At 41.9% G+C, this 18,826-nt stretch overlaps 1 protein-coding gene across 7 annotated transcripts in view; it reads right to left on the minus strand.

Annotated features, from left to right (window-relative positions):
- Positions 1–3,214: 3,214 nt before the first annotated feature.
- HIPK1 (homeodomain interacting protein kinase 1) overlaps positions 3,215–18,826 on the minus strand; it is a 1,001,014-nt gene continuing 985,402 nt past the window's right edge. For 6 of the 7 annotated variants that reach the window (XM_044072892.1, XM_044072893.1, XM_044072894.1 and 3 more), the window contains one exon: positions 3,215–8,038. In XM_044072892.1, the coding sequence (XP_043928827.1) occupies positions 7,547–8,038 (492 nt within the window). In that variant the 3' untranslated portion in view covers positions 3,215–7,546. The remainder of the gene's footprint in view (positions 8,039–18,826) is intronic. The other variant, XM_044072895.1, reaches the window with a different exon arrangement.

The raw sequence follows: 18,826 nt of genomic DNA on the forward strand, positions 1-18,826 counted from the left end.
TGTTCCTTCCTGTAGTTCCTTGTTTGGTCCAGGTAAAAATGTAGTTGCCTGTGAACATCCAGACAATATAGCTGATATTCTCCCTTATTAGAGTATTCAGGAAAAAATACAGGAATATGGATACCTTGGTTCTAGTTAGTCTGAGTAGTCACCTACAGCATGAAGGAAGGTTTCTTCTGAATTGATACCCTGTCTTGGTGAAAGACGATGCAGAGATATTGAGAAGACAGAGCCTGGAGCTCTGGAAATCTCCTAGCGGAAGTAGTGACTTCTAAAAAGGCAGTCTTCCATGAAAGGAACTTAAGGTCAGCTGAAGCAGCCAGTTTGAAAGATGGTCTAGTTGGATATTCAAGCATAAAATTAAGGTTTCAATCCGGAGCTAGTCTGGCTAATAGTGGCCTACAATGAAAGATCCCTTTAAGAAAGGCCCTCCATGAAGGGTAAAGCTGCTAACTACTGGTTTGGAGCTACCTCATGAAAACAGGAAATTGCTGCCAAAAGGACTTTAACTGAGGAGTAACTAGCTCCTTTCTAAACAATTGTAATAAAAAAGCTAACAGCTGATCCAGTGGTGCAGAAATAGGAGAAAAGGGGTCTGTTTGAAATCCACACTAAGTTTTTTTGTTTCATTTGCCCTTATAAACCTATCTACTTGAAGCTTTTTGTCAGACCTTAATCAGTGCATCATTCAATAGGAACCAAGAGTTCCTGGCCATTATCAGAACAGGAGAAACCAAGCAGTTAAACAGAGTGTGCCTGCTGAGCTAATTCAAACTCACAAGGGAACAGCCTGGTACACGCACTGCAATTAGAAAACACTGCAAGGTCTGGGTCCATTCCCATGCTCTCACTGTTCCTCTGCATAATGGATAACATCAGGCTCCTCCTTGCTTTTTCAAATATTTATTTTATTTATTTTACATTTGTTGACAGGGATAGTCTGACTGGATCAAAGTCCATTTACAGCGGAGGCCCGGGGAGATGAGCTCCAACATATACAAGAACAATGGAAAATGAAATAAGACATAGATATAAAAATAATATAAAATAGTAATGCAGAAAAAAGATAAAAATGCAGATAAAAATACATTCAGACTAAAAATAGTACAATTTTATAAGTAGGATGTTTCGTAAGGTACATAGGTTCACATTGAATAGACAAGTATACAGGATAGAAAATAACACACAACCTTTATGCTGCCTGGTCGTTGGGTAACTGCTCCTTGAGGGAACGTGTCCTGAAATGCCTGCAATGCTAAGAAGACAGCTTGCATCATTAGAACACTGCACCATGGGGGTCTTAAAGAAACTAACTTGCAGAGCTCTCTCAAAGGATAAACTAACAATACACCTCCTAGACATGGAACTCTGAATAAGGCCTGAAGACTCTTGCCCACAGGGAGAAGGTTTATGAAGAGTAATCACACTCAGAACTTCACCAGATGCCAGTGGAGAGGAAACACTTGGGATTTTAGCTGGGGCCAACTTCTCTAAAACTGCTTGATACCCAGCATCTCTTTTTTTTTCTTTTTCTGGAATAAGTGGGATAGCGGATGCTCAGTGCACAGTCTGTTGCTGTTTATGCCTTTCAACTTCAACTTGTTTTTTTCTCTCTGCTAGGGTCCTGGAACTGAAATTCTTACATAGACACCAATTGCTGGAAAGGTGAGATACCCTTAAACAAACTTCGCACAAGTTACACTGGCCCTGCAGTGGATTGCTAAATACAAAAGTAGCTGTACATGTAAACTAGCACTAATAACAATAACCAGTTTTGCACCAAGACACATGCTACTCTATCACAAGAAGAGAAGAAATTAGACCAAGTGGGTCAGTGACCCAAGAAATGACTGGGTAGGCAAACCAGCTGTCAGCCATCCTTGCATGCTAGTCCTAAAAGGGGGAAGCCCAAAAGGAAAATAACTACAAGTATGAAGAATTATATGCATATTTTTTAAATAAGAAAAAGTAAAGAGAAACTACCAGCAATGGCAGTCAAGGTTACCATAAATGGGAAGGAGGGGGCAAAAAAAAAAAAAGTCGAAGAACCAACAATGATGCTGGAAGGAAATACCGAGGTCTCGGAGAGTCACGGAAAAAAGAGGACTTGGCTAAAAGAAGAAATTTACTGGAATAAAGGTAGGAAGGTGACAGTAATTTAGAGGATAGTCTACTGAAGAAAAAAGAAAAGTTAGTCTACTGAAGAAAAAAGAAAAGTTAAAAGGACTCACTGTTTTAACCCTGAAAAAACACCAATAGCTAGACAGTGAGAGGATCTGCAGCAAATGAGATCTGAGATATGTTAGGCTGGCAGGGCATTATGGGTAAAGGGAAGAGCTCAAGAGTTTGGATCTGAGGATCTGGAAGAATTGGATGAGTCAGATCAGATACCTATCACTTGAGGAATGAATGAAAATGACAGCATCAGATCAACTGTTTTGGGAGTGTGGAAGTTGCCCTCAAGTTTTGGAACCTGGCAGTCTGTTATATCCTTTGCAGGATATAACCCATATGGCTTATGCTAATACAACAGTGACCAAATTTTGAACATCTACAATTAAAGCTGTCACAACTTAAAACAGGCACAACTTTCTTACAGCAGTGAAAACAACTACAATCTAATGGTAAAGGAAAAAACACTGTATTGAATTTCCATAAGCAAAATAAAACAACACAAACTTGTACACTGTGAGGGAATGTATGACAAAGAAATAATGAATGGGAAAAGGGCTAAAGTACTTGTGCTAGTTGCAGTTTTAATCAAAAAAGCCCATCAGCATTAGATTTAAAATGTTGCTTACAGCTGCCATCAATCAACAATACCTTCAACTGGCAAAAAGAGTTGTAACTACTGACACATGAATTTATTACAGATGAGCTACATAATTTCCAATAAACCACCAAAAGAAAACTCAAAGGGATTGAGTTTAAAAACTCAAAGGACAGCAACTCAGCAATTCAGGATATCTTAAATACTGCAGTTATGCATCTAGTGGATTAAGGTGTGTGGGGATGGTAGAAAGTAAGAAAGGAACAGAAACGAATAAATAATTTCACAGAAGCAATGGTTTTGAAAAATATATAAAGTCTTAAGTACTGGGCAGTGCAACTGTACTGCACTGTGCACGCAGAAGCTCTATCACACTACAAAGTTTTCTGTATGGTGTAATGAAACACAGGCTACACAAGGTAATGATGAGGCAGTGTCAAAATATTACAGAAAAGTAACCCATTTTATTGGTAAGGATGCATTGCATTAGCTCTACCTTTTACCATAGTATGTAGAAAATGTTTAGATTAGCATACAAGCTACTTTGTAAAACCAAAGACAATACCAACAAAGTTCAAAGATAAACTATCTTCACAATGGACCCCTTTCCCACACAGTTAGTATTATGAAATTTTAAATAGCAATATTTCTTTTGTTAATTTGACTTTACAATAACTCCTAAGTACATCTGAAAAAAAAATCATACAGAAGCTACTTACTGATTTAAACATAAAACACGACTGTAAAAGAAAAAAAGATATTTCACATAGTAAACTAGTGTAGGAACATTTCAAACGCATTAAAAATAATACAATATCAATGATACAGACTAAAACAAAGGTACTACACATTTTGCACAATGCACTGGCTACATATGACAGACATTAAAAAGTTCAAGCTAAAATTTTAACCACATATTAAAAGTTTATCAATAAACAGTAGCATAATTTTGGCATGCTGTGAGAAACACCAAAATGAGTTATTTGTAGTGCTGCATTTACTGGTCCAACACAAATCATTTTATTGAGGGATAGTATCAATGAAGATTTCAAAAGAAGCACACCCTTTTCCCACTTAGGAATTTAGTTGGCACAAAATTATCATCAGATCTAAAAGCATTTGCACTACTTAAAGGAACAGCAAACTCAAGTTTCTGGTAAGGCGCATCAGATGCCAGTGCACAACAAACACTTTACCTATAAAACAAACTAGCAGAATTAAACTTGATAGAAATACTGTTAAAGAGCATGTGTATACAGATGATTACAGATGTGCATAACTCAGTATTTTACTGGTAGGCAAGCAGCCCACATTTCAGTTTTAAATAACAGGCCACTTTAAATAAATAACCCCCTCCCTCTTGTGCCACATACATTACCTTAAAGGCCAAAGTGAAAAAACCCCCCACAAAACATAAGAATGACTGCAAGAAAAACAAACATGCAGTTATGATGTAGTACTTTTTTGAAGGGAAAAGGGGGCTGCAGCTCGGCTTTACTAGAAGCACTGGGCTACAGTTAGTTTCACATGGTTCAGTGACTGCCGGGCAACAGGAACAACTGATTTAAATGAGGCAGGCTGGCAGGCCCTTAACAAACGAGTTCATTTCATAGTAAAATAATCACCTGGAATAAACTGCACATCTATTTAATAAGATGTTCAGCTATTCAGAGGTACCTCTTTAACATGACAAAATACTCACAAAAATGAATGGCTTGAAAGGCAGCTTGCCCAAAACCAAGGGCAAAGGAAAACATTTACAATAGATGCTTTGGGAAACACGATTTATCTATCTCATGTAAAAAATGCATATGCTTTGACGACAAACACTGAAAAAAAGCCATTTTACGAATACATTAAGATGATCTGCACCACATTACATCACATACTCAATCATACAAACTCATCTATAAGTACAATGATGATGCTTCTGTAAGGAAGAAAACCCACCACACTGGTACACCAAAAAAATAAAAAATAAATCTAAGACCCTGCTGGGGGGGGGGGGGTGATAGGTGGCTACACAGCTCTAACACTTTACAGCTACAACATTCAAATGAAGCAAGGCAACATCTACATATTTACCTGTCACCAAACTCATGACTCTTTGTGCAACCAACACAAGAAAAAAACACTAAGCAAAAATAAAAAAAATAGTTTGCATTCAGAACATTAACCAAAAACAACTGAAGAATAAATGTAAATACATGGTTACCCCATCAAAATTAAACAAAACATCATTCTGAATACAACAAAGGAAAAATCACCAACTTCCACAACAAGCTGTACATTAATAAAAAATAAATTATACTCCTTTTCTAATGAAATGACTAAAACCTACATGTACCAACCCTAGTTGGTTGAAAGAAAACAAAACAAAAAACAAACAAAAAAAAAACAGATGATTAACACTTCAAATTTCTAACCAAAGACCAGGATGGCTGGTCTAAGTCCACAAGAAGTTTCCTCTCACCCTTACTACCTTTGCTGATGTACAACGCAGTGCTAAATAAAGGCTATTTCAAAACTTATTAAACAAGGATTAAGCAGAAAACGACTGATCTATCTGCAAGATTTCAAATGGCATTTTCTCCTAGGGAACTTCAAATGACAACTTCCAAATAAATGAGTTATTAAAAGACCAGATAAGCTGTCCAAAGCAATGGTAGGTTTCAAGTTGCCTAATGATCTTTTTCACATACTCTCTACCTCATTAACAAACTATATATATATTTGACTTCAGAAGACTTTTAAAAGCAGAAATTATTTTTTTATCCTTGAAACCAAAGTGTTTTGCCAAACCACACAGGGGTCTGAAAACCTTCCTGCTACAATAAAGAAACCTATACACTTAAAGATCACATTCCTACAGCCTTCAGATTGCCACTCAGCTTTGCCAAGCTAAGTTTCTAATCCTTCTTTGGTACTGCTACAAGTCCACTTCTTCTAAAAAGAAATGCCCAGTGAGAAGAAACTTTACCACACAAACACAAAAAAAACAGTAATATAATTGCACATACCTGTTTTCAATTTTTTTCTAAATACTGCTATACTATCTACACATCAAAAAAAATTTGAACAACTCTGTCAAATAAGATATATATATATATAATAAAAACTTGAGTGAGAAATGTATTGAGTATACTTTCTATCAAAATGCAAATAATGTATGTGCCTGCTGATACACACTAAATTAAATCCGCTAATACAGACTACAAAAACAATGCTGAGACACTTGTGTTACTATGAAGCTTATATACTCCCAGAGAAAAAAGAACACGCTTTGTATTAAAAAGGGTGGAAAGGGATGCAAGGTTAATGGTCCATCATAAAGCAAGTTCAGTGTAAGCTATATCAACACTCCAGACTATTATTTAAGGCACTACTACAAGGGAAATACCAAGCCTAAACAGACCTTGGACACATACCTGTGCAAATCAAATCAGAAGTTGTTCTTTCATTCCAAAACCCAGGAATTTTAGCTCAATTTTACACAGCCTCTCCTTATTCAGTGCTACAGTGATGAGAACTCTTTACAATTAGACCAGACTTCGTGTACATTCCAACAGATTTTAAATTTGTTTTGGTTTACAACACGCACACTAATGAAATTCATCCATAAGAACCTTTAAGGAAAACCAAACTAGCATAGACAATGTACACAGTTGAAGGAGCATCACTATACATCTGATAAGACAAAGCAGAACATTTGCTTATTATATTATCTTCAGATTATATACACATTCTGTTCAATGTAAAATATTAAAACCACCGATATAAAAAAAGTTTAAAATGCCTGCATGCACAATCAAGCTAGTATATAAGATTAGGTGCTCCAAGCTTTAAAACATTGTGCTTTCCACAGCATGAAACTTGTCCTTCCCCCCAAAAAAAATTGACGTTAAAGGACATGGTATTACTGAATTCCTTGATTTCCTCATTTAGCAAAATCATGCAACTAAATTATTTGTTCTCTGATTGCCTTTTCATGGACTCTTGCTGAAATATTGTGTTTCTACAAGCAAATAAACTAAATAAAGGTTTGTATTACAAAAAAACAAATAAATGGTAACAACATGTATTTTTAAGTCCCACTTCCTTAATAACAATAGTTCAAATAACATATTTTTGGCATAAAAATCTTTAAAATATTTACTTCTACATTAATTATATTACAGCTTTAGTGTAAGTGGCTCACAAGTAAAACCACCCTCATGTCTTACAATTTTTTTTAAACTGGAAAACTTGAGACATTTAAGTACAGTAATGTAACTTGGAATGAAAAAAACTTGCAGGGCATTCATAGGCTTTAAACATGCTCCCATGGTAAACACTTAACATAATTATGAACAAAACTATCATGAACTATACAACAGTGATAAAAACTCACCATTTATTAAAACACTGCTGAACAGCAGGGATGAAAATGTTGGTAAATTTTATGAAACAATGTTCACATTCTAGAGAATTTTCTGATTAAAAATGCAGTACATTAATATCTTTGCAGCCTGCAGAATTTATTCAAAAATGATTATCTAAGTAGCTCCCATGGAGCTGAAAGGCACACAAACTACTTGGCTACTCAAAACTGTTATCGTGTTTCACCAAGTTTTACAAACGACTGATTTATTTTAAAACAGCATCTGAAACAGGAACATTTTTTTTGCCTTATAAAAATATGGAAGTATGAAACATACTGTTAAGATTACTGAAATAAAATTTGTATACAAGTAGGAGATTTAACCATGAATGCCCTGTAAGCAAAATGGCTGTACACTACAAATAGGAGTACTGGTTGATTTTGGCTGGACTCAGTGGATATCCAGTATATATGGCTGAACCACGGGAAGCATTAATGTAGGACTGGGTAGCAAACTGGTGCTGATACTGTGCGGCTGGAAGGGCTGCAGATGTCAGCAAGCTGGGACCTACACTAACAGGAACCTGATGCACCAGAGTGCTTGGGTGAGGAGCATAAGCAGTTGCATGTCTAGCAGATCCCTGTGGAGAAAAGAGGTGAGCCACAGAACTGGTAGATGCCAATGTTGCAGCTGCAGGAGTGTATGCATACATATGCGGCTGGCTTGTAAGATGTGTTGTTGCAGCTGCTGCAGTTAGGTGAGGGTGCACTGTTGTATGAGGTGAACTTCCATGCTGGAAAGAGTAAGGTGCTTGAGAGATGGTAGATGCCATTGGTGCTACATATGCCTGCTGCCTGCGTGACGTAGGTTTCACATTTCGATCCTGAGAGGCATGTACTTCTGGCTGCTGTGCACAAAATTGCAAAAATATGAATTAATACAGAGTAAAACACAAGCATGAACTGCACATAAAAAATTAATCAGAAAAAAAAACACATTACTACATGCCTAACATTAACAAAAATATTTTCTAATCACTTCATTACCTTGGAGAAGAAAACATTCAAATTACAACAGTATTAGGCGTATAAAATATAGATGAAGAAACAGAAGCAGAGTTAAGAGAGAGATGCAGGAATAATAAAATAAACAGTTATGAAACTCTAAAGAAAAGTTAACTATCAAAGAATAATAATGGCAACCCTCCACAAAAATACATCAATAATCTTTTCGGCACTCATTACCTAAAAGCCATCAACAACAGACCACTTCATGCATCACAAAACATACTTAATCATAATGCAAAGCTTCAAATATTCCACTTTAAGTTTAGCACACACATTAGCAACTGAACAGAAATTTTACATTTCTTCATTGACAGCCAATGTTTGCAGCACCTGGGGGGTCAAAAATGGAACAACAGTGAAAAAAAAGAAGTTATGTACCTACTATAACGTTTGATGTTTGTAGTCCATCTCGCCGTACATTCTTACACTTGGGACCGGAGCCGAACCTCGGCTCCGACTCGGCCATATTCTAGCTCAAAAACTTCTGGTTGGCTTGTGGCTAGGAGGCATCCCATCATGCATCACCCAACATTCCCCAGATCTTGTTTGCTGTGAGAAAATACAGAGACAAAGACAAACAAACAAACCAAATTGAAAGGACCACAATGACAATAGTTACTCTACCCCTAGGTCCTCATGAGGGGGCAGGAGGGAGGGTTCGTAAGGATGTACGGTGAGATGGACTACAAACATCGAATGTTATGGTAGGTACATAACTTCTTTATGTTCTGTAGTCCTATCTCGCCTTCATTCTTACACCTGGGACAGCATCCCTAGCACCTTCATCTCGGGTGGCTCATTGGAAAATGCTCCCGAGTACTGTGGAACCAAAGGAAGACCTGTTCCTAGAAGCCATATCCAATTTGTAGTGAGTAATGAATGTGTGGGGTGAAGCCCATGTTGCTGCAGCACAAATGTTGTCTACTGGGATCCTAGCCTGAAAGGCTACAGAGGTAGACACAGACCTGGTAGAATGAGCTTTCACCTTGAAAGGCAGATCTTTACCACTGGAGGACTAGAATAAAATGCAACTGGAAATCCAGTGAAATAATGTGACTTTAGAAACTGGGAGGCCCTGTCTAGAGTCTGAAAAGGAGACAAATAACTGGTCTGATTTTCTGAAATTTTTAGTTCCATCCAGATAAAAATGTAACTGTCTATGAAAATCCAATTGATGGAATTTATACTCTGCTTTGTTTGAAAACTCAGGGAAGAACACAGGCAACTCAATAGACTGATTAATGTTGGCTTGAGAAGAAACCTTAGGAATGAAGGCAGGGTTTGTCCTCAAGGAGACCCTATCTTTATGAAATTCCAGATAAGGTGGCTTAATGGAAAGAGCTTGCAGTTCAGACACCTGTCTAGCAGAAGTGACAGCCACTAAAAATATAGTTTTCCAAGATAAAAACTTGAGGTCACATGTCACTGAAGGTTCAAAAGGACTAGATGTAAGTTTCTGGAGAACAAAGTTCAAATCCCATGGAACCACAGGATCCATGACTGGGGGTCTTAGTAATGTGGTCCCTTTGGGAAAGGCTCAACAAAGCCTATAAGCCATAAGATTAGCTTCATTAGCAACATGGAAAGTGGAAATAGCTGCCAACTGGACTTTAATAGTTGCTGCTGCTGAACCTTGATTGAATAACTGCGAGAGGAAGTCTAAAACAGCAGAAATAGGAGCTGTGTAGGGATCAAGGTTTCTCGCACGGGCCCAAAGGGAGAATCTTTTCCATTTACTAGTATAAATCTTCCTAGTGGAAGGTTTGTGGGAAGATGACAGAATGTGTACACCCTCAGGGGAAAAGTCATGAAGCCTGACTAGGGATGGAATTGGAGCAGCCAAGCTGTCAAGGTGAGGGTGTGGAGGGAGGGATGGAATGCTCCTGACGTGTGTCAGTAAATCTGGAACTGGATCCAGAGTCCCACGGTTCGTCCATTAGATATGGTCTGAGGAAGGGGAACCAAATCTGTCGAGGCCAGTAAAAAGCAGTTAGAATCATCCTGCTTCCCAAGGATATTGCTTTCGGAATTACCTTCGAAATGAGGGGAAAAGGAGGGAAAGCATAGCAAAGTCCCAAGGGCCAATCGTGAACGAGTGCATCTCTTGGAGTCTACCCGTCCGGGGGAATCAGGGTAAAGTAGCTGCTACGTTTGGCATTGAGAGGGGTGGCAAAGAGATCGTAGCAAGGCTGACCACATTTGCGAAAGATCAGTTCCGCATCGTAAGTGTTCAGAGACCACTTATGAGGCATCAGAATAGCCCTGCTGAGCCTGTTGGCTATGACACTGGATTTCCCCAGGATGTGCGTTACCACCAGAAAGTGCTGGGAAGACACTGCCCACTCCCATACTCGAAGGGCTTCTCTGCAGAGGGGGGTAAGATTTGGTTCCTCCTTGCCTGTTTAGGTACCATACCACTGACATGTTGTCTGAGTGGATTGCAATTGTTCCTAGAGGGAGAAAGCTGTGAAGTGCTTGCAAGGCTAGAAGCACCGCTCTCATCTCCAAGACACTGATATGCAAATGAGCCTCGTGATCTTGCCATGTGCCTTTGACTGTTCTCCTGAGATAATGCCCCCTCACCCTATCTGGGAGGCATCCGTGGTCACAGTGGCAACTGGGGGACAAATGGTCTGCCTGTGTTTAGGTGGCTGGTCTGGATACACCAACGTAGATCCTGCTTGCACAAATTCGTTATAAGGACAGGATGAGACAGAGGGAGATACTGCAGTGACCACTGGGCAAAAAGTAACCACTGAAGGACCCTCATGTGCAGTCTGGCTAATGGAATTAGTGTTACTGTGAAAGCAATGGTCCCTAACAGCTTAAGCACCACCTTTGCTTTGACTTTTCTTAGAGGAAGTAGGATCAAGACTTGTTCCCTTAGACTTTGAATTCTTTCGATAGGCAGGTAAGCCCTCATTAACACAGTGTTTATTTCGGTGCCAATAAAATTCACATGCCGAGAGGGCGACAATGCAGATTTTTGCCAATTTACTGTAATTCCTAGCTGTAGGCAAGTTGAAATGGTGGCGTCCCTGGCCTGTAACAGTAGATGCCGGGTAGTGGCAGTGAGGAGCCAGTCGTCCAGATATGGAAACACTTGGAATCCCTGACATTTCAAGTGAGCCGTAACCACTGCCATAAATTTGGTGAACACCCTGGGGGCTGTGGTGAGACCAAAGGGCAGGGCGCGGAACTGATAATGACTGGCTCCCAGCCGGAAGCGTAGGTGACTCCTTGATGCCCTGTCCATTTCGATGTGGTAGCATGCATCTTGGAGGTCTATGGAGCACATCCAAACGTCTTTCCCTAGCAACGAGAGTATCGATGGCAAGGTGACCATTCGGAACTTGGACTTCTGCACAGATTCGTTCAGTTTGCTGAGATCCAAAATGGGTCTCATGTCCCCTGTTCTTTTTGGCACCAAAAAGAATCTGGAGTAAGTTCATAATCCTACTTCTGCGGGGACGGGTTGGATGACTCTCTTCATGAGCAACTTTTGGATTTCTAGAGTTGCTGAATCCCTGTGATTGGGTGGCACATCTGGGATTTGTCTGGTCTGAGGGGGTGGAGCAGAGAAGGGAATATGGTAACCTCTGGTAATTATCTTTAATACCCACTTGTCTTGAGTGATGTCGTGCCAGGCTTCTGGGTATAAAGAAATACAACCCCCGACTGGCTCCAGAGATGCGCAGTTGGCCCTCCTTTCAGGAGAACTGACAGGGATGACCACGAAAGGAATCGCTGCCTCCTTGGTTCTGCAGGCCTCCTCTACCTCTAGGGGATGTCTACCGTTATTTCCTCCTCCTCTGCCTCTAGAGAAGGAATCACCTTGTGCGTCCTGAAAAAAACCTCTGTGATTTTTTGAACCACATTCTGCCGCCCTTTGGGATAGAGTCTAGAGGGGACGGAAAAACAGACTCCAACGGCAGACAGGGTTTTTCCTTCCTGCTCGCACCTGGTGAGTGTGTCCTTTACCTTGGTTCTGAACAAAGAGGAACCGTCAAATGGGCGTTGGTAAATGTAGACTTAAAGGCCTCCGCAAAGTTGCACAAGCGCATCCAGGAGTGTCTCCTGAGAGAGACTTCTGAACCCGCTGCCCTACTCGCTCCATCCGCTGCGTACGAAATCAGCCTCATGGAGGAGTTAACAATAGAACTTAGGGTAAACATCTGTGCACTGACCTTCTGAGATACAGCATCAGATATGTTACCCTGTAGAGCATCTCCCAGCTCTTTTAGGAGATCTCTCTGGAGCCTTGTGAAAAGGGACAGATAGCTCAGCGACTGCAGTGTAAAGACAGCTGAAGCAAAAACACGCTTCTCATACCTGTCCATCGTTCGAGACTCCTTGTTCGACGGATGGACAGTGCAGGAAGTTTCGACAAATTCCTTTTTGGTGGCTGCTGCCGCCACCATGGCATCTACTGGAATGCCCTTAGTCAAAAAGTCCTTGTCTTGGGGTGCTGACAAAAATTTATTTGGTCTTCTAGGAACCGGTTCCACAGAATCAGGAGATTCCCACACCTTTCCACTCACTAAATCCAGTAGCTCGGCGAAAGGCGGAGACACCCAAGAGGCGGAGGAGGGTTGAGACCCAAAAGCCTTCAAGTACACTGACTCCTCATCAGAAGGGGATTTGGTGGGCCAGCTGCCTCTCTGTTTCAGGATCTCGAGGATATCTGCGAAAGAGATATCATCAGAGGACGACTTGGGGGACTCTTCTAACTCCTCGAGGTCAGTGTCTGATGTAACGGACTCATTGAGGGAGTCAACATGCTTCCTCTTACAAGTTCTCTTCCTAGGTTGTTCCTCAGACAGGTATTCTGGGGAGACCTTGGAAGACTGGAGACCACTCATGGAGGTATCCTAAGGCTGTGGGTCTCTGCTGTGTAGGGAGAGAGAGGGAGCTGAGACCGAGATCGGCGCCTTAGGGGAAAGAGTGTCGGTACCTCTGCATAAAGCTGAAGTCCTGGACATCACACATAACCTCAAATGCTGATCCCTCCGCTCCGAGGATGCCCTCTGCTCCGAAGATACAGAGGCAACCCTCGGTACTGAGGAGATGGGCACGGAGGCAGATGTGGGGTCCAAGCTCACCTGCACCGAAGCAACGAGAGGTAGGCTCGGAACCGAAGAAGTTCGATTCAAAGCATCCCCCTCGGGCCAGACCAGAGAACTAAAGATCCTCGACTCACGGATGGACCTGAGAGGGTCTGAGCGGATATCGGAACTGGGAGACCAACTGAGGTAGCTGGAACTGACCTATCCACAACTGGAGGCACAGACAGCTCTCGCTCCAAAGGCTCAGAGAGGCTCGGAGGAGGAACATCAATTGAGCGGGATGGAACATTGGGCTCCGGAACCGATTGGGACAGAGCCAAAAGCAAATTTGCCAGTGCCGAAGTCTGAAGCAGTCTATGCACCACTCTCTAGACATCCTCATCAGAAAGGCTCCTAGAGGACCTAGAAGATAGAGTGGGGGATCTGGATCACTGTAAAAACTGCGACCTAAGAGTTGGAGAAACCGGCTGAAGATTAGACGACTGGCTCCGAAAGGTAATGTCAGCCATCGGTTCCGAAGCACCTGGAGCCAAGACTGATGGATCCACTAAGCTACCCTCTGTCGGCACCGAAATCAGTGGAGCCGATGAGGGTGAAGCCACTTTAGCAATTTTGTCTGGCGGCTCCGACGAAACAGACTGGGTGGGAGACTGCCTTTTGGTAGTTTTTGGTCTTTCCTTTTTGGAGGAGGAGGGAGACTTAGAGCTGGATGATGAGGATCCCAATTCCTCCTCAAAGGAATGCTTTAGCAGTCCCTTCAAAATCAGTTTGTTGTTCTTCTCCTGAACGCATGGCCAAAACAGGCAAGACTCTTGGAGGTGGACAGCCTCCAAACAGTAAACACACAAATTGTGCCCATCAGTCAAGGGCATCTTCTGGGCACATTTGGTACACTTTTTGAAGCCCGAAGGCTTATGGTCCTTAGCGTCTTTTGACATAATCCCCAAACAAAATACTACAACACACAACAAAGAAAGAGAAAGATAATGGAGGACTAGGTCCTCTAAGTTAAACGAGCCTAGCCCTAAGGGGAAATAGAATAAATCGAGGACTAGGTTCCACTAATTTAAACGGGTCTACCCCAGGGAGAAGGAAAAACAGAACCGAGGACTAGGGCCTAGCCCAACAGGTGACAAAACAGCAGAAAGAGGACTAGGTCCTCTAACTTACACGGGCCTAGCCAAAGAGGAAAACAGCAGTACAGAAAAGTAATGCAGGGACACCAGAATGGCCAACGGAAAACGGCCAAACAACAAAGACACAGAAAATAAGCAGCAAATCATCCGAGACAGACAGAAAAGTACAGTTTTGTACCTACCATAAATGTGATGTCCGAACTGGATAGCATCTGCAGTCATAACAACTGGGTTGTCTTGTCGTCAGGCAGCCCTTCGGTCGGCCGGATTCCAAAGTCTGGGTCCGGCTTCGGCTGATGTCGCACTTCACCCGACGTCATCTCTGCTGGTCTTCGGGTATAAAGGCATCAGCCGACGCCATTTTCCTCAGTGTTTCTTGCCCCAGATGCCAGTTGCCCTCTTGGAAGGCTAAATTTTGGATAAATGCCAATGTTTCCAAAAAGATAGAAGGCAAACACAAAAAATAAGCATGTATGTACATATATACAAACAAATACACCATAAGAGACCCCCCCCCCCAAGCTAGCTATTAGGAGGGTAAATACCCTAGGAGTACCACAGAGGGGAAGGAGGGAGGTAATCCTGACTGCAGATGCTATCCAGTTCGGACATCTACATTTATGGTAGGTACAAAACTGTACTATGTCCTTCATGGATGCATCTGCAGTCATAACAACTGGGTAGAATACCATAGCCAACTAGGGAGGAGGAAGAAGAACTTATGGTGTGGTTAGGATCCCTTGCAGTACAGCGGTGGCAAACCCTGCTCGGGATCTGGAATACAGAGGTAAATTATAATGCTTGGCAAATGTATGCACGGAGGTCCAAGTAGCCTCAATAATGTCCTTGGTTGCCACTCCTCGTAAGAAGGCTGTGGTAGTGGCTGTTGCCCTTGTAGAATGAGGCCTTATGTTCTGTGGAATTGGTTTTCCATGGAAGGAGTAACAGAATCGTATGCAATTTCCTATCCATTTGGAGATTGTCTGTTTGGAAATTGCTTTTCCTTCCCTTCCTGTTGCATAGGCTACAAAAAGCTGGTCAGTTTTTCTGTTACTTTTGGTTCTGTCCAGGTAGTAGCGTAGCTGTCTATGTACATCCAAGGTATGCAGCATTCTTTCCCCTCTGTTTTGTGGGTTGGGGAAGAAGGTAGGTAGGTGGATTGCCTGGTTTAAAGACACTCTGGATACCACCTTAGGCATAAATGTAGGATTAGTTCTCATGGACACTATCTTGGTGGAAGATTAGGAAGGGTTGTACTGCCATTAAGGCCTGAAGTTCAGAAGCCCTCCTTGCTGAGGTTATTGCCAGTAGGAAAGCAGTTTTCCATGATAGGTGCTGTAGGTCTGCTGTTGCTGCTGGCTCAAAAGGAGGGAGTGTCAACTTTTCTAGCACAAAGTTCAAGTCCCAAGCTGGCAATGGTGGTTTCCTAGGAGGTTTTACATTCTTGATCCCTCTGAGGAACTGCCTGAGTAGAGGATGTGAAAAGACAGGTGGATCAAAGCTGTATTCTGCTGAAATAGCTGATGCATGTATCTTGATGGAGGAATAGGACAGGCCTGTATGTAGAAGCTCTGCCAAATACTCCAGAATGTTAGCAATATCTATATTACATCTTTTCCTCTTTCAGCACTCCAAATGACAAACCTTTTCCATTTTCCTGCATAGTTCCTTCTTGTTGAAGGTCTGCGGGCTTCAAGGATAACGTCTTTAACCCTTTGGGAAAGATCTGGATTAGTTGCTGCTATGTGATGTTCCATGCAGTCAGTTGCAAAGTTTTTAGGTTTGGATGCATGATGCTGTAGTTGTTCTGAGTTAACATCAAAGGCATCAGGGTATTGACCACATTTGTCCCGAGACATGCTCCTCAGCAATGGGTACCAGTGTTGTCTTCTATCAGGATTATCCTTGGACGTTCTTCCTTGATTTTTAGTAATACCTTGTGTATCAAGGGAAGAGGTGGGAATGCATATGCTGTCAGACCTTTCCAGCTGAAGGAGAGCGAATCCACCTTCCATGCAAGTGGGTGGAATGTCCTTGTGCAGAATTTTTGAGCTGGTGATTTAGGGAAGGCGAATAGATCTATCTGTGGCATTCCCCATTTCTTTGTGATGGTCTTGAAGATGTCCGGGTGTAGCATCCATTCGTGAGCATCCGAGGTGGTTCTGCTTAACATGTCTGCTAGAGTGTTCTCCTTTCGGTACAAATATTGCCTGCAACTGGATGTTGTAGCTGAGTGCCAGGTTCCAAAGGTCCAAAGTCATTCTGCATAGGGGTATGAATGAGTGCCTCCCTGTTTGTTGATGTACCACATGACTGTGGTGTTGTCTGTCCTTATCATCAAATGGCCTTCTTTGAGAAATGGTCTGAATTTTTGGATTGCCAGTTTTACTGCCAGCATTTCTTTTAGGTTGATGTGCAGGTGTAGCTGGTCCTGAGTCCACAATCCATTTGTCCAGCATGTGAGTCCCCCATCCTAGGTCTGAGGCGTCTGTTGTGATGGTTTGGCTTGCTCGAAAGTTGAGAAAGGTTAGGCCTGGGTTTGACTGGCATGCTTGAGCCCACCATAGGAACTCCTGTTTTAGGCATGGGATTAGTGGTATTTCTGTTTCTAGGCTGTGCCTGTGTTGGGACCATAAATTCTTTAGGTACCACTGTAGTTTTCTCATATGCAGTCTGGCATGAGGGACCAAGATTATGCATGATGCCATGAAGCCCAAGGCCTGCAGAACTTTTCTTGCTGTTAGCTTGTTCTGTTTTGTTAGTGCCAAGAAGTAAAGAGGGAGTTCTTTTGTTTTTCTGCAGTTAGGAATGCCATTTGTCTTACTGTGTCCAATTAAGAATGTCCTTGTTTGGGATGGTATCAGCCTTGACTTTTGTAAATTGACTGTGTATCCCAGGGCTTGTAGCAAGTAAATGACCCTTTGTAAATCTGTTGTCAGCTTGCTTTTGTTGTCCGCTTGTAGCAGGCAGTCGTCCAGGTATGGATAAATTTGGTTTCCCTGTAGTCTGCAGTGTTACTGATGCCAGGCATTTTGTGAATACTCTGGCGCAGTAGATAAGCCAAAGGGCAATGCTGAGAATTGATAGTGCTCTGATCCTGCAAGAAATCTGAGGTATCTTCTGCAATTTGATCGAATGGGGACGTGCAGGTATGCCTCCTTGAGATCTAGAGTTACCAGCCAACACTCCTTGCCCAGCATGGGAAGAAGTTGCTGTAGGGTCAGCATTTTGAATTTTGGGACAATGATGTATGTGTTTAAGATGGACAGGTCGAGAATAGGTCTCCAACTTCTTTCTTTTCTTGGAACTAGGAATAGTCTGGAGTAGAATCCTTTGCCTTGTTCTGTTATTGGTACTCTTTCCACAGCTCTCATCTTTGTTAATTGCATTATCTGCTGTAGAGCTTCCATTTTTTGATTTGGAGGCAGGTTTGGCATTCCTCTTTTGACTGGTAAAGTGTGGAAGTGGAACCGGTAACCTTGGTCTATGGTTTGCAAAATCCACTTGTCTTTTGTGATATAGTGCCAATTTTTCGAAAATACGGCTAATTTTCTGCCTAATGGTGCTGCTATTTGTTCCCTGGTAGGCGGAGTTAAAGTCAAGTCACTGTGATTGTCCTGTTGCAGTGGTAGTGGCTGTGTCCGTGCCTCTGTTATTACCTTGCCACTGTCGTCCTCTGTAGGCACCCCCTCTGGATTGATTTCTGCCTCTGGAGCGTCTATTCCTGCCCCTTTGTGATCTTGTGGAGTCAGGAAAGGACCAATTTTGGCAGGCCAGTTCCTGCTAAACCTTGGGGCTGGACCTGTAAGAAATCTTTAACCGTTTGTACAGATTTTGCCTTTTCTTCCATTTTCTTCATTACCTGCTTGGCAGGTGTACCAAACAAACTGGCCTTATCCATAGGAGCATCTAATAATTTAGCTTTAACATGATCCGGTAAGACCTGTTCCTTCAACCATGCATGTCTTCTTATCACTGTGCCAGTCATGGCTGATCTAAATGAAGCCTCCAGTGCATCATAGCCACATTTTAAAGAACGGTTACTAACCTGTTGTATGTTATTTACCATTTCTAATACATATTTCTTATCTATAGAGTCATCAGAGGATAGCTTTTTAGTTAACTGATCAAGCATAAACTCTTGGTATTGTATCATGTGAAACTGACAGTTTAAAGCTCTAGCTGAGAAAGTAGCAGAGGTGTAAACTTTTTGCCCCATCTGTCTAAAGACCTGGATTCCCTTTCAGAAGGAATAGGGTTTTTGCTGTGGTCGAGGCTACTGCCTTAGGCCCCTGGGATATAGTTTCGGGTCTGCAAGTGGGGCCTTGTATAGGTGGTGATGAGTGTCTGGCACCCTGTAAAATCTATCTGGTTTGGCAGGGGCTGGAGGTAAGGAATCAGGTGCAGTGCAGACATCATTAAATGC

Source organism: Protopterus annectens, chromosome 5.part1 (genome assembly GCF_019279795.1).
Source record: "Protopterus annectens isolate FY-2018-M chromosome 5.part1, PAN1.0, whole genome shotgun sequence".
In the NCBI taxonomy this organism is placed as follows: Eukaryota; Metazoa; Chordata; order Ceratodontiformes; family Protopteridae; genus Protopterus; species Protopterus annectens.